At 38.8% G+C, this 15884-nt stretch overlaps 1 protein-coding gene across 7 annotated transcripts in view; it reads right to left on the bottom strand.

Annotated features, from left to right (window-relative positions):
* Window positions 1-15684, bottom strand: part of Tjp1 (tight junction protein 1) — a 228627-nt gene extending 212943 nt beyond the window's left edge. For all 7 annotated transcript variants that reach the window (XM_027954011.3, XM_071608673.1, XM_027954019.3 and 4 more), the window contains exons 1-2: window positions 15512-15684; window positions 1849-1981 (exon numbers count right to left, since the gene is read on the bottom strand). In XM_027954011.3, the coding sequence (XP_027809812.2) occupies window positions 1849-1981; window positions 15512-15684 (306 nt within the window). The remainder of the gene's footprint in view (window positions 1-1848; window positions 1982-15511) is intronic.
* Between the last annotated feature and the right edge of the window lie 200 nt (window positions 15685-15884).

Below are 15884 nucleotides of genomic sequence, written 5' to 3'. Positions count from 1 at the left end.
GTTGAATATCCCTAACTTTTAGAGCACCAACACGTTGCCACACATGGCAAATTCCACACTTGACCTCACATAACAGATTGTAGTCAAAGCACAGGTACCTAAAAATACTGTACACATTTACCTTCAATCTATGTATATAAAGTGTAAATGAAATACAAATGAACTAAGACCAACCCTAAGATATCTCATTATGGAGATGTAAAAATGCCAAAATTCAAAATCCAAAACATGCCTGATCCCAGACATTTCAGATAAGGGATAACTGATATGTAAAGTTTTCTTCGTCATGTTCTAGACAAATTTTAACTTCGTCTCCAACCAGAATGATTCTGGTTAAGCAAGTAAATGTATTTTACAACAATTCATATTAATTACCTGATTATGTATCAGTAATGATAATATCAAACATCAGAGAAAAGAACCTGATAAAATTTCAATTTCCATTTTTATATTCTTTGAGGTTTTTTTGGTACCAGAGATTGAACCAGGGCACTTAACCATGGAGCCACATCCCCAGCCATTTTTTATATTTTATTAGAGACAGGGTCTCACTGAGTTGCTTAGGGCCTCACTAAGTTGCTGAGGCTGGGTTTGAACGCCTGTTCCTCCTGCCTCAGATGTCTGAGTCACTAGGATTATAGGTGTGTACCACCGCGCCTGGTCTCCATTTTTATATTTTAAAACGTAATTAAAATTTGTTTCTCAGTGAATTTATTGCTTTACTTTTGAGAAACAATTCACTTGATTGTATGTTTTCTAATAGTCACTTTCACTGTTAAGTTGACTTAGCAAAAACTGACTCCTTTTCTCAGTTATTGATTGTTTTCCTATAGATCACATTTCACTTTCTTATGTCTTGTATCATAAAAGTGTTCAAGAACACTTTAAAGCAAAATAATTGAATACAATTATTTTAATAAAAATAATTGCTAAAAAATAAATCTTAACAAATAAAAAATAAGCATTCACATTTACTGAGCTTTTGTTTTTATCAATTATAGGTAAGAAATGCAAATGTCATATCCTCAAAAGCAGATAGGATTTAGTTTCATATACTAAAGATAGCAATTTGGTATCATTTTTTTGAAACAACACTTGTCAGTAGTACTTTTATAATTCAGAATTTTTCAGAACTCAAAAGGCAGAAATGCACACATTCTTCTAAACATCCTAAACATCCATTAATCTGCCAATGAACACATACATAAATCTGAATAAAACTTTTTTCAAAGCAGAGAGCATTCTAGTATGTACTTCATGGCATTACAGTGTATCTTTTAATAGAGAGGAGCCTGACAGTGTTAGTGTTCTTTCAGAAACATAAATTGATTTATTACCATACACCCATAGGAAAAACATGTCACATGGCCTGGAACAAAAAACATGACTGTTAGAGTTAATCACTTGGAACAGAGAGAAAGTGCAATCATTAACTGAATTGGGATCTATCCTAATAATTTTTGGCATAACGACTTTCAGGTACTACCAGAAAGCTGAATCTTTGGAGTTAATCAGATACTTAAGTCTCTGTTCATATTAACATGAATTTGTGATATTCAAAGAAATTTACATGGATAGTCTACTCAATTCAACATGTCTCATAGAATTCAGGAAAAATTTCTTTATCTCCATCTTTCCAACAGAATCTTTGTTATGAACCATTTATGATAAATATACCCTGTGCATGCCAGTTAAGAAAGCATTCTGGTTGGTAACCTGTTAGTTCAAACATTTTTTAGTTAAAAAAAAATGCTGACCACCAAATGAGACTATTATATTTTTATGAAAAAAAAATCAAAAGTTTTGCATTCCTTAAAAAATGAGAAAAGTATCAACCAGTCCACTTACAGTGAGTTCACAGAAATCGAAGCTATCAAGACTTTTGCTTCTGTGCAGTCTCCCTTTAATTCGTCTTAAAGAAGGTTTTCCTTGGCTGACACTAGAAGTAGCACCATTGGGATTTTCAGAGGATGGAGTAACCCTGGAAGAAGGGGAAAAATTGCTTAAAAAGGCAGATTTACAGGTGAGCCTATTTCTCAAATTAGTGGTAAGCGTTTACTTGAGGGTAGCTTTGGAAATGTCACACATACTCCTTTTTTCAACCAAAAACCCAAGAGCCAAACATTCTATCGGATACTCTTTCTAAATATTTCTTAGCAGCTGGTAGTGTAGGAATCTTCCTGAAAGAGTTCAAATATTCCAACATTAAAATTCACTAAAAGTCAACTCTGCCACCATCAAAGAAGCAATTACAACTAGACTGAGGTTTCCTAAGTAACTCACAGGCATTGGCTTCCCTTGGGACAGTGGTCTAACCAGCAGCACTCAGCCTGGTTCACCCAGTACAAGTCAGCTGTCACTGGAGAGATCCACAGATACTGTTCAGCATGCTTTTGTTAAGCATGAAAATAACTCCTCCAAATTTAAACATGACAGTCAATAATTCAGCATGATTTTGGAATAAAAAAACACAGATAAGAAGAAATAGCAAATAATCTAAGCTATCCATCTATGGAGTGTACACTGGGATACATGTTCATACATAGAAACACACACACAGAACTGACACATGCTCTCTTATTGCTGCGTCACTACTGGGTGGCAGCGTTAGAACAAACTAGTCAGAGAGAAGATGCTCTGGGCACCTGCAAGGAAACTTGTAAATTATTTTCTTAGAGATGACAAAATGTATAAAGCAATGGGAATGATTTCTAAATACGGTTTATGAAAGTCAATGTCTTCATATCGTGATGGAATTTCCTATTCATAATGCAGTCCACGTTCATATAATTTTCAACCCTTGTTACTTCTTAATTTTTTTATACTTCAAGTGTTGACCAGATGGGATAACATAAGACATAGCCTGTAAGCTCTAACTTCTTTTTCTTTTTCCCTTTTTTTTGGGGGGTGGGGGGTACCCGGGATTAAACTCAGGGGCACTCGACCACTGAGTCACATCCTCATTCCTTTTTATTTATTTGTTTATTTATTTTCAAATTTTAAGACAGGTTCTCTCTAAGTTGCTGAGGCTGGCTTTGAACTTGCAATCCTCCTGTCTCAGTCTCTGGAGCTGCTAGGATTACAGGTGTAAGCCACCACACTGGCCTCTAATTGCTTTTTAAAAGATGCACAGAATGGACTACTAGCAAAATAAACTTGATTCATATATGAATAAGAGTAAATATTTGCGAGGTATGGTGGTGAGCACCTATAATCCTAGCAGTTCAGAGGCTGAGGCAGGAGGATGGAAAGTTCAAGACCTGTCTCAGTAACTTTAACGAGGCTTTAAGCAACTTTGTGAGACCCTGGGTCAAAATGAAAAATAAAAAGGGCTAAGATGTGGCTCAGTAGTTAATTACCCCTAGGTTCAATCTCCAGTACAAAAAAAAAAAAGAGGGACTATTATAAAATAGACAAGTTTATGTATGCCTGTAATTTAGAATGAAAATATCTATATATTTAGAATATTTAAAGAGTACAGAAAGATATGAAAATGGAAAGTAAAATGGGCCTCCTTCACCCTCATCCTAAACCTCAGTCCATTTTCCAGACAACTACTGTTACCAGTTCCTTTTACTACCTCCCAGACAAATGCTTATGTTATTTATGTATGTGCTTATTTCCTTTTGGAATTTTTTAGTAAGATGACCAAATTATTCATATTTTCCTGCACCATATTTTTTCACTTAATATGACTTATATAATAACTACAATAACCCATGTAGAACAATTTCTTTTTAATAACTAAACAGTATTTTATGATACAGATGTAACATCATTTATCAATCACTTTCCTGCTGAGGAGCATTTATTTTGCTTTCAAATGTTTGCTATTAAATCTTTTTTAAAAATATATTTACTTTATTTATTTTTACGTGGTGCTGAGGATCGAACCCAGTGCCTTACATGTGCGAGGCAAGCACTCTACTGCTGAGCTATAACCCCAGCCCCTGCTATTAAGTCTTAAAGCAACAAATATCCATGACAATATTTGTAGACAAATTCAATACTTACTTAGGAAAGAATCCTAAGTGGAAATTCAGGGGTAGGGATAGAAGATTTCTAAATGTTAACAGGCACTGACTTCCAAAATTTGCCAATTTACATTTCCACCAACAGTGCATGAGAATGTGCACTGGGTGAATCATTAAATACAAAGGCAACTCTATATTTTAATTATTTTATAACTCAACTTTTCTGTGTTCTTCATTATACTTTTGTCTTGCTGAACTGATGATTTGTATAAAAAGGACTATTGTGGAGTTTCCCATGAAAAAGAGGGATTTGTCAATTAATCTTTGTCAGTCTGTTAGGTGTTTGCTTTTTACATTTCAAATCTTTCTGATTAGATGCCTTAATGTTTATTATTCAAATTTTCTTAGGGATTTAATGTTTTATCATATAGAAAGTCTTTGTGCCAATGATCAATTTTACCTTAATTTTATGGTATTTTAGAGCTATTTTATGTGGTGATAATTTTATGCTATTTTATCTGATGATAATTTCCCCATCTACATTTTTTTTTTTTTTTTTTTTTGGTACCAGAGATTGAACCCAGGGGTCCTTACGCACTGAATCACATTTCTTGCCCTTTTTATGTTTTGAGACAGGTTTCACTAAGTTGCTCAGGGCCTTGCTAAGTTGCTGAGGCTGGCTTTGAACTCATGAATCCTCCTGCCTCAGCCTCTCAATCTGCCTCAGCCTCTCAATCCCAGCCCCCTTGCTGGGATTGCAAGTCTGCACTACAGTGCATGGTCCCCATTTACATTTCTATGTTTATCTAGTTTATCTTTTTGTGTGCCTATGTTTTCAACCTTTCCAAGTCTGTCTTTTTTTTTTTCCTTAAATTGTACCTTTACATCTTGGCATGTAGCTAGAGTGGTTTTTTTTCTTCACCCAATCTGAGAGTAAATATCCTTGGAGATGCACTTAATCCATTCAAATTATGCTTATTTATATGTTTAGATTTATTACTATCATCTTTTTCTATGTTTTATTCCCATTATAAATGCTTTCTTATTTTTCTGCCTTATTAATATGATGGAGTTTTCTTGTCCCCAACTGCTCTATGACTGATTTCCCTCTCCAGTTAGTAGTTTGGAAGTTACACATATTATTAGGGCACACACACACTAGCTAATACACACACATACACACACACACACACAGAGTTGTCACTTGGTATTCATGGGGGATTGGCTCCAGAATCCCCTTTGGATATCAAATCTGTGGATACGCAACTCCTTTATATAACATGGCTATGCCAGACGCAGTGGTTCGGGGCTATAATCCCAGCTACTCAGGAAGATGAGAATTGTAAATTTGAGGTCAGACTGGACAGCTTAGCGAGACCCTGTCACAAAATTAAAAACAGAAAGGGTTGGGGGTGTAGAATCCCTGGGTTCTATCCTCAGTATCAAGAAAAAATAAATAAAAGGTGAAGTATTTGCATATGACCTATGTAGACCGTCTCATACTTTAAATTATCTCTTCAGGATTTATAATACCCAACATAAATGCTATGTAAATACTTGTAACACTATATTGTTTAGGGAACAACGACAAGGAAAGAAAGTGTGTTTGTTTTCAGTACTGAGGTGATGTTTAAGGACATGGGAGCATATTTTCCTGTCAACACCTAGGTTCATCAATATTGTCACCTCTTCTAAATAATAAACGGCATTAATGCATCTTCATGGCACTTCTCTTACAGCACCACCACACTCCTACTAAAACCGGCCTTCCCCTTGGAAAGTTTCCACGTTCCTAACTTCTCATTTACTCTTCCGATTTACCTTTGCTCTTCTTGAATTCTTTAGCTTACTCCTCCAAATTGTTGATTGGATTATCAGTTTTGACAATTCAACCAGTCTCCTTTCCATCAGTGAGAAAATTAAAAAGTTTCAAAGTGCCTAGCCTTCATGATTGAATGTTCTTTTGCAACTTTCTGAAAATAACTGTTAATCCGATGCTCTTCTATTTTCTCAGGGATTAGTTCCTCTGTTCTTTCAGTTTGGTAATTCTCAAGGTGCTGGTTTCTCCCACTGTTTGGTGACTTATACTGTCCACTTATGTTTGTTCTGGAGAACATCTATTTTCCTCCTGTGGCATCTACTGTACCTGCCTTCAGTGACTCTGGCAGAGAGATAGCATGGGGTACTGGGAGGTCTGTGAGGAAACTTCTCTGGGTTAGCAGGATTCAGTAGCTCCTTGGGAACAGCCCTGGCTCTGGCCTGGTGCCCACACTCAATATTTAAGGAGGTGAGAAAGCAGCACCACTATGCTCTACTTGGCACAAACAGTGAGGATCGAGGCTGAGCCAACCCAGCATATCACATGCAATTCATTTCCCAAGTGTCCCCATCTGCTATCCACCCGACCTTTGCAAGGGTCTCCTGTGCATGCTCTGGACAGTGATTCTGCAAGGTTTTTTCTCAGTCCACCTACCTCTATCTACTAGCTACATTTCAGAATTCTCAAAAATGCAGGTCCACCCGGAGTAGTCGCACACACCCTAATCCCAGCAGCCTGGGGGGCTGAGACAGGATTGTGAATTCAAAGCCAGCCTCAGCAAAAGTAAGGTGCTAAGCAACTCAGTGAGACTGTCTCTAAATAGAATATAAAATAGGGCTGGGGATGTGGCTCAGTGGTCGAGTGCCCCTGAGTTCAATCCCCAGTAACCCCCATCCCCCCCCCCAAAAAAAAATGCAGGCCCACAGAAGCATTCTTTACCTTCATTTAGACCATCATTAATTTTGCTGAAGCTTTTTAATTAACTTTTTTTTTACTTAATTGAATTTTCTCACTTTGATTCAGATCCCAAAGTATAAATTTAATGCTACCTTTTTCATGATTCTCAATATAAAAAGAAGCACACTTTACAACCCTATTTTCCTTTCTGCAGAGTTAAAAGCTTCCACAAAAACAATAAAGAACTTTATTCAAAGGGAAATGCTTCAGGACGTTGGAATGGGCAAAGAATTTTTGGACAAGACTCCAAAAGTACAGGAAACAAAATGAAAAAATAAACAAATGGGATACATCAAACTAAAAACTTTCTGTACAGGAAAAGAAACAATCAAGGAGTAAAGAGACTACCCACAGATGGGAGAAAATATCTGTACAGTACACATCTGACAAGGAGTTAATATCTAGAATGTATAGAGAACTCCCAAAACTCAAGAGCAAAAAACAAACAAATAAATGGCCAAATTAAAAAGATGGGTGTGGTGTTGTACACCCCAATGCCAACTACTGGGGAGGCTGAGGCAGAAGATTGCTTAAGCCCACAAGTTCAAGATCAGCTTGGGCAGTGCAATGAGACCCCTCCTCAAAAAACACACACAAAAAATAGAATGGACAATAAACCTAAATAGAAAATTTTCTGGAAAAAAAAACATACCAAATAGCCAACAGGTACATGAAAAAATATTCAACATAGCTAATTGTCAGAGAAATGCAATCATGACCTCATCCCAGTAGGAAAGGCTGTGACCAAAACGACTGAAGATAACAAGCACTGGCAATGATGTGGAGAACAGGGAACCCTGCACGTTCTTGGTGGGAATGCAAATTAATACAGCCATTATGGAAAACACTATGGAGGTTCTTAAAAAAATTTTTTTAAATACAACTACCATATGATCCAGCAATCCCACTCCTGGGTATATATCCAAAAGAAATGAAATCAGTATGTTGAAGAGACAGCTGCCCTCCCATGCTCATGGCAGCACTATTCACAATAGTCAAGGAAGGGAAACTACCTAATGTTCACCAACCCATGGACAAAGGAAGTGTGTAAGGTACATAATGGAATACCATTCAGCCATAAAAAAGAATGAAAGCTTGTTATCTGCAACAATATAGATATAAGCAGAGATCATTAAGTGAAGTAAGCCAGACACAGAAAGATAAGCTCCACATGATCTCACACTGCGATATAAAATGTCGATCTCATAGAAATTGAGAATAGTATGGTCGTTACCAGACGGTGAGGAGAGTAGGAGCAAGGAGCAATGGGGAAAGGTTGATTAACAGGCACTAAGGTTCACAAGTCCTAATGTGCACAGCAGAGTGACTATAGGTAACAACCATGTACTGAATATTTCAAGAAAAAGCTAAATGAAATGATTTTGAATGTTTTCACCATAAAGAAATAATAAATGTTTGAGGAGATCAACATGTTTAATTTGATTTGACATTATACAACATATACATGTAACAGAACATCATATGATACTTCATAAATATGTACAATTTTAAGTTTTTATAGATAAATTAAAATAAACTTAAATTTTTAAATGAACTTATTCAAAAGATGACATATTGGAAAGAATTATAAAACAATATACATGTCAATTTTTTTCTTTTATTTCTTCTGTCTCACTTTATTTTGATGGCACTGGTTAAATCATATGGTCGTATTTTAGGAAGTGAATGCAAACATAATGTTCACTTTTTTGATGAAATCATCTGGCTAATATTTTTCATAAGATTTTCTCTCATCTGACTTTAATAGGCATCACTATTTTCCCTTTTCTTCAAACCTATAAGCTTAAAACCTAGAGCTTACACCAAATTTTACAAATGGCAAGCAGCCAAGACATTTATCAGAATAAACTCAATATAATACTAAATCCAATGACAAGGCTAAAAAGTCATAAATATAACTAGAAGAATGGACCAAACCCTTTCCCACCAGGATCATAATAAAAGTATTTAATGACCAGATGAGCAGAATGGATAAATACCAGATGAAGATCACTCTGGACCCACTTGCCTATAGTTCCCCAAAGAGGATGGAATTGGTTAAGGCTCCTACACAGTAGTATCATTCATTTATAAGCTTTGACCAAGTCTCTTTGAAGGTGAGAGGCCAATTGTTAAAAAACATGGCTCAGTAATGACCAGCTCCCTTTCCTTGGTGGGGAATAAAGAAAAGAATAAACATTGATCCAGATAACTGTGGAGAATGTTAACTCCAGTTTAAAAAATGATCTTATAAGTATAGTAGAATTTGAGGTTTTGCTTCTCCTTTGTTGATTACTGTCTTTGAAAAGAGGGGTCCTGGGGAGATCAACATGTTTACTTCGATTTGACATTATACAACAGGTTTCTGTTGGACACTCAGGGAATACAGGGGCATATCTACAACTCAGGCAAGAAGAACTGTACTTGGTTACAGAAAGCCACCAAGGACAGTTCCCTCAGATGTACAGTAGGAGTTTTCTAATCCCAAGGGATCACCCTCCCCCATCCCTGATGGTATGAATCTGAACTGAATAACAGACTTTGGGGATAGTTCCCCAAATATTTCAGGGAATGACCTTTAATGTCAGGGAAACACGTTTAGGAACTGAGTTATAAGCACCTTGTATTTTCTCTTGAATTAAGGGGAAATCAATACTTACCTTACAGTGAAGTTTTCTAAATTCTTCATTTCATTTTACCATCCATAAAGGGACGTTGGGGAGAAAATGTCTCTCTCTCTCTCTCTCCACTCTCTTCCTATGTTTCTCATGGGACCATGTTTTACTTGTGGGCCAGGCCAATGTGCCCATAAGGTAAAAATCCAGGGTCCACCCTCTCATCTCACTTCCTGCTTCCACAGAATAAACATGGCCTGGTAAGGCTCACCCCAGGATTCGGGTCTCCTTTTGCTCATTTCCCTTCTCTTTGCCTGACATTATTAGGCCAGGGTCCACCCTCTTAGCTTTTGAGAGAAGAGAGGACCATCCCCTCTTGGGCTTGAAGGCCAATCTGCTTCAGCATGGCTTCCTGGAAGGTCCTCATGTGGGTGATAAATGGCACCTGCCCAGATATTAACAACCCAGTAAATTGTTTACCACTTAGTTCTTGTTCCTTGTGTGTACATTCCCCATTTCGAGGACACAAGGGGAAAGGTAAACACCAATCCAACCCTATCAATCATGTCACACCTACACTTGCAAACGCCTGGCCTGTTGCTGGCTGCCATCCAGGTACAGACTGCTAAACCTTCAATACAGCATTGCAAAGTCCTTGAAACCCAACAGAAATCTAAAAAATTCACTCATCCAAAATACACAGCACACAACTCCTTACATTCTGCAACCATCCCTCCCAGACTCTCCCTCTGCTGGAATGCCCTCCTGCTCCCCATCCTTGCAAAGCCGATGCCCAAGGGGAGTATTAGGTATCCTTGTATTTGTGTATTCCTTCTATTCCATTTCAAATTTCCAGTAGAAAATAATTCAATAACAACAAAGAATGGGGCAAAAATAAATCAGCAAGATGGTAAAAATGAAGCAGTTATGCAAGAACCAAACTATTCATAAAGTGGCAATGCTTCTATAAGATATGAAGTTTAAATTATCAGCAGTTGACAGCTACCACCAACTCAAGATAATGCTAATGAGTGACAGCAAAGCATCCTTCCCCAAAGAGGGGAATCCCAAACAACAGTGTGAGAACAAGAGCATTGGCATACTACGAAGAACAGAAGTGCAGCTGACTTTAAAAGGCACTGACTCCTTCTAAAGACACTTTCATAGAAGGTAGCAAAATGCTAACTTTTGTTTTTAAGTATCAGACTTCAGAAACCTTAATGATTCACTTATTAGATTAATAGCAAATAGTCTTTAGTTGCGCTTGTAAATAATAATATGTGTAATCATCTATAATTTGCTCATTATGAAACTACAAAGGACTTGGATATTAGAGCCCTTCACATCCCAGCAGGCAGACCTGTGTGACACATGAGTGGTCCATATAACACCCATGGAGATACTAATACTACTGGGTCCTTACACCTATTTTCAGCTGTTCTCTCCTCCTACACTATCATCTTCCTGCTCCATTGTCTTTTAATCCAATAACCAGCATAAAACCTCCTGACTCTGGGCAAGTCAATAACCTTATTTGTAGACTGGGAAAATACAGCACCTACCTCACAGGGATGCTATAAGTTAAATGATAGGATGCTTGCAAAGCACTTCTATAGGTTGCTAATAATAGCTTAATGAACGGCAGCTTTGAACACTTTCAAAATCTGATTACTGGATGGCTACTTGAATCAGGACATTGATGCTGCATGGCTTTCAGTAATCACTGACTCAAATAACCACAAAAAAATCTTTTTTATAAGATGAAGAAAATCAAATGACAACCCCTTCTCCTCTACCCCAGGTCAGTGTAAACACTCCTAAAAATACTTGGTGCAAAAATTAAAAGTTGACAACCATACCATTATTATTAAAATTTTTTTTTCACATTTCAGAATAGATAGGATTATTATATGGCTCTTACCAAACCTGCTGAAGAGCAGGGTGACTGTCACCTTATTTAGAAAAAGAGACTTTGCAGATGTAATTAAGTTAAAGATCTTGAGATGAGATCATCCTAGATTATTCAGGTGGTCCTGAATCCAATGACAAATATCCTTATAAGAGACAGAAGAGAAGACAGATGCAGAAGAAAAGGACATGTAAAGATGGAGGCAGACACCATTTGACCCAGCTATTCCCCTTCTCGGTCTATTCCCTAAAGACCTAAAAAGAGCATGCTACAGGGACACTGCTACATCGATGTTCATAGCAGTACAATTCACAATAGCTAGACTGTGGAACCAACCTAGATGCCCTTCAATAGACGAATGGATAAAAAAAATGTGGCATTTATACACAATGGAGTATTACTCTGCATTAAAAAATGACAAAATCATAGAATTTGCAGGGAAATGGATGGCATTAGAGCAGATTATGCTAAGTGAAGCTAGCCAATCCCTAAAAAACAAATGCCAAATGTCTTCTTTGATATAAGGAGAGTAACTAAGAACAGAGTAGGGTCGAAGAGCAGGAGAAGAAGATTAACATTAAACAGGGATGAGAGGTGGGAGGGAAAGGGAGAGAGAAGGGAAATTGCATGGAAATGGAAGGAGACCCTCAGGGTTATACAACAGTACATACAAGAGGAAGTGAGGGGAAAGGGAAAAATAATACAAGGGGGACAAATGAATGTCAGTAGAGGGGGTAGAGAGAGAAGAGGGGAGGGGAGGGGGGATAGTAGAGGATAGGAAAGGCAGCAGAACACAACAGACACTAGTAAGGCAATATGTAAATCAATGGATGTGTAACTGATGTGATTCTGCAATCTGCATATGGGGTAAAAATGGGAGTTCATAACCCACTTGAATCAAAGTGTGAAATATGATATATCAAGAACTATGTAATGTTTTGAACAACCAACAATAAAAAAAAAAAAAAGATGGAGGCAGAGACTGGAGGAATGTGGCCACAAAGAGCTACCAGGAGCAGGAAGAGGCAAGGAAGGATCTCCCCTAGAGCCCTCAAGGGAGTGTGGCCCTACTGACACCTTGACTTTGGGACTCTGGCCTCCAGAACTGTGAAATGACAAATTTCTGTTGTTTAAGGCCACCAAATCTGTGGTCATCTGTTCCAGCAACCCTAGCAAATACAATATCCTACTGCTTTTCATAATTGGTAATCACAGGAAACCCCCAAAGGACAACAGTAGGCTGCAGCAACTTCTACCCATCTAGGGTAGAGGTAGCAGGCCTTCCTCTGGGTTCCTAAACAGTGATGATTCAGAACCAAACACTGCATGCACTCCTACTTCTGTCTCTAGGAGACAAGAAGAGAGGACAAGCAGAAGAGGGTTCTTACAGGCTCCACCAACGCGCACAGGTCTGTTTATTTCAGTTTCCACATAAATTGGTCTGTAAAATATGATACTCCTTAAGGGATTTCAGGAGTCCAGTACAAAAACAGGGAACACTGCACAAAAGAAAGCTGATGGTCACAAATGCCCAAACTAGATGAAGTGTGGGAACAAAGCACTAGATCATCCCATCCCATCTTTTATACTGGTATAAGCTTTGCAAGCCCACGTCTTTTAGTGCAGACTATAATAATTTAAAGAGAGAAACAGAGAATTCAAATTTTCATAAACATATCCATACAAATCTTCATATATACCACAATTTTCATAGTATGACCTCATATTTTATAAATGGGCAGATGCCGGTGCATTCCAAGGTCTCACACATGTTGCTGATGTCTGCTACAGGTCCCCACCACTCTGGAGTTGGAACCTACATCTTCTTATCTTCTAACCATGTAACAGTGCTTTATATCTCAAACTCTCCATGTGCAATTATGATGATATTGACAAAATTAAAATGCTATCTAGAAAAAAATTCCAGAGGAAATAAGAGATAAGTGGACCAATTTAAAAAAAAAGTACTATCCAATTGTGTTGAGAAGTAATACCCATAACAGAGTTTTTGTAGAGTATGCTCTTCATTTTACCTCTGCAAAAACTAGATTAAGCTTTGCAAATTAGCATTCAGTGGAAACTCTGAAACACTCATCTAAGATTATGAAAAAGGTTACACCAAATCCACCAGATTTTTGCAGACCATCTCTTAATAGGATGGTTTTTATCCCTGGTCCAAATTTATTGTCTGCCTCCATGTGAATCATTACAGTACAAATATTACCTGAATTTTATTTCCTTAGAGCCTCTCTCCATAAATTCTGTGTTTGGGAAATGTATTTTCAGAAACAGTGCTCCAAATGATGAGAAAGAGTAAATTTAGTTTCTTAACTTTGTGATTTAATGTTGCTAATACTCATGGCTAGGAGCTTCTTAAATATTATTCTTGTATCTCTTTAAAGTGAGCACAAAGAAAACTGATTTTTGTAATGGTCATTCTCAGCCACACATTATTAAGAATTCATTTTTAAGTAAGAATTCACTTCTCCATTTACTCAACAAATATTTATTGAGACGCTATTTTGTGCCAAATATCAATTGTAGGGGATTTCGTCATGGACCAAATAGACAAAAGTCCTCCCTCAAGCAAGTTACATTTTGATGGAGAGAGAGAGAAACAACATACATGAAAAATAAGTAAAAAATAAATAGTGTGTTAGGTATCAGGAGAAATGCAGGGTATGGGTAAGACTGCTGGTGTTCACCATCAATCTGAGAAATCATCTTTAAATATTACTTTGCTTTCCTTCACAGGAGTGACCTATACTTGTTTGTTTATTCATTTGTTTATTGTGGTGCTGGGATTAAACCCAAGGCCTCGTACAAGCTAGGCGAGCACTCTACCACTGAGCTATATACCCAACCCTAATAGACATTTTATTCAATTTTTACTACTCTAGTCTTCTATGTTTATTCCTTTCTATTCATCAAATTAAAATATCTTCTTTAGAATAAAAATAATGGTGGTAGGTCAAGGAGGAAGATATTAATGTTTACTAAGCATCTATTATTCAGCCAGGCACAGCAGTAGACATGTTATATTCATTATCAGAATTGATCTGTGTATTATCCCTGAGGAAGATAACAAGATTCTCATTTTACAGGGAAAGAAACAGATACTCTGGTAACTTGCTTAGTGTCACACAGCACGTGGCACAGATGAAATTTGAATTTTGGTGCTCACATTTGTTGCCTTCCCTCCAAAAGTGACTACTATCGGGCTTCTTCTTTTTTTTTTTTTTTTAACCCATCTTTTTCTCACTGATCAATCTTTAAAAATCTTGGATCATTAATTTCTGACACAGAAGAAATTAATTTTCCTAAATACCTAAAAGCAGCCTCCCTTCCTTTCTCTACAACCTTAGGATCAAATTAACTACGTTCAATGGAATAAAAAAAAAAACCTTTATGGATAGCACTGACCAGTAGTTTTAATTAGTAACCATCAATAACTATCACAATTATTGGCCTCTTTTTTTCTGTAATCACCTTCCCTTTACTTATTTCTTCTGTGATAAAACCTTAAATCTACATCTCAAGCCACTAGAATGCCTAGGTGGCCACTGGGGCTGCGATATGGCAATTTAGAAACTAACAAAATGCGATATGCAATCAGAGATAATCAACTATATAAACCAGGTCTGGTTAACTTCCAGATATTTTCATTAAGGGCGTTCTTTTCCCCGTTACCTCAATAACAATTTCCAGGTCGAAGGAACCAGAAAACATGCAAATAAAATAATAGTCTCTGACAATGCAATTCTATTCTCACAATTTATTTCTCCTACCTTGGGAACAATTCATTTTTACTATGTACTCAAGAGCAGATGGATTTTGGGAAAAAACAGAGAACGTATACACAAAGATAATAAATTGGTGTCTGTATGCCAAGAAAGCCTGGCTTGAAATTTGGAGTCACAACTCGCCGGTATGGAGCTAAAAGGACAGACAGGGAGGGAGGCCCGGTCCAGTGCCAGCAACCGGCAAGTCCCTGCAGCTAGCTCGCTGCAGCGCGCAGCTCTACGTGTCGCTGGGCACCGTGAGGGTCGTGGCGGCGCTCGGCCCTGGGAGACTGAAACCGCTGCTGCACCCCGCGCTCTCCGAGCGCCGTCGGCCGGGTCACCGCGGCCTGGCCACTGGCCCGCCCCTGTCCCGGCCCGGCTCCCGCCCCACGCCCCGCGCCCAGCGCCCGGTCCCGCTGGGGCTCTGCGCCCGCGCGCGCCGCGCCCTCCCTCACCACAGCTTCCTCTTGAGCGGCAGGAGGCTGCCGCGGTTGGAGGGGGTGACACCGATGGCCATCTGCAGCACCGTCAGGTATTTCTGGTACTTCATCTTGTCCCCGCTCCGCTCGCGGGCAGGGCCCCGCCGCCGCCGCCGCCGCCGCAGACACAGCCCTTCCAAGCGCCGCATAGATCAGCTCTGGGCCATCCGCCGTCGCCACAGCTCCCGCCGCTCCCGCCGCCGCCGCCGCCGCAGTGTGCGCCCGGCTCCTGCTCCCGCCGCCGTGGCCCTGCGTGGCCGGGATCCCGATCCCACCGCTGTGCGTGGCCAGGGCTCCCGCCGCCGCCGTCGCCGTGCGTGCCCGGCCGCTCCCGCCGCCGCCGTGCGTG

This window comes from Marmota flaviventris, chromosome 2, assembly GCF_047511675.1.
Source record: "Marmota flaviventris isolate mMarFla1 chromosome 2, mMarFla1.hap1, whole genome shotgun sequence".
Classification (NCBI taxonomy): Eukaryota; Metazoa; Chordata; class Mammalia; order Rodentia; family Sciuridae; genus Marmota; species Marmota flaviventris.
Note: the sequence above shows the minus strand (reverse complement) of the source record. Positions and strands in the feature narration are given on the sequence as shown.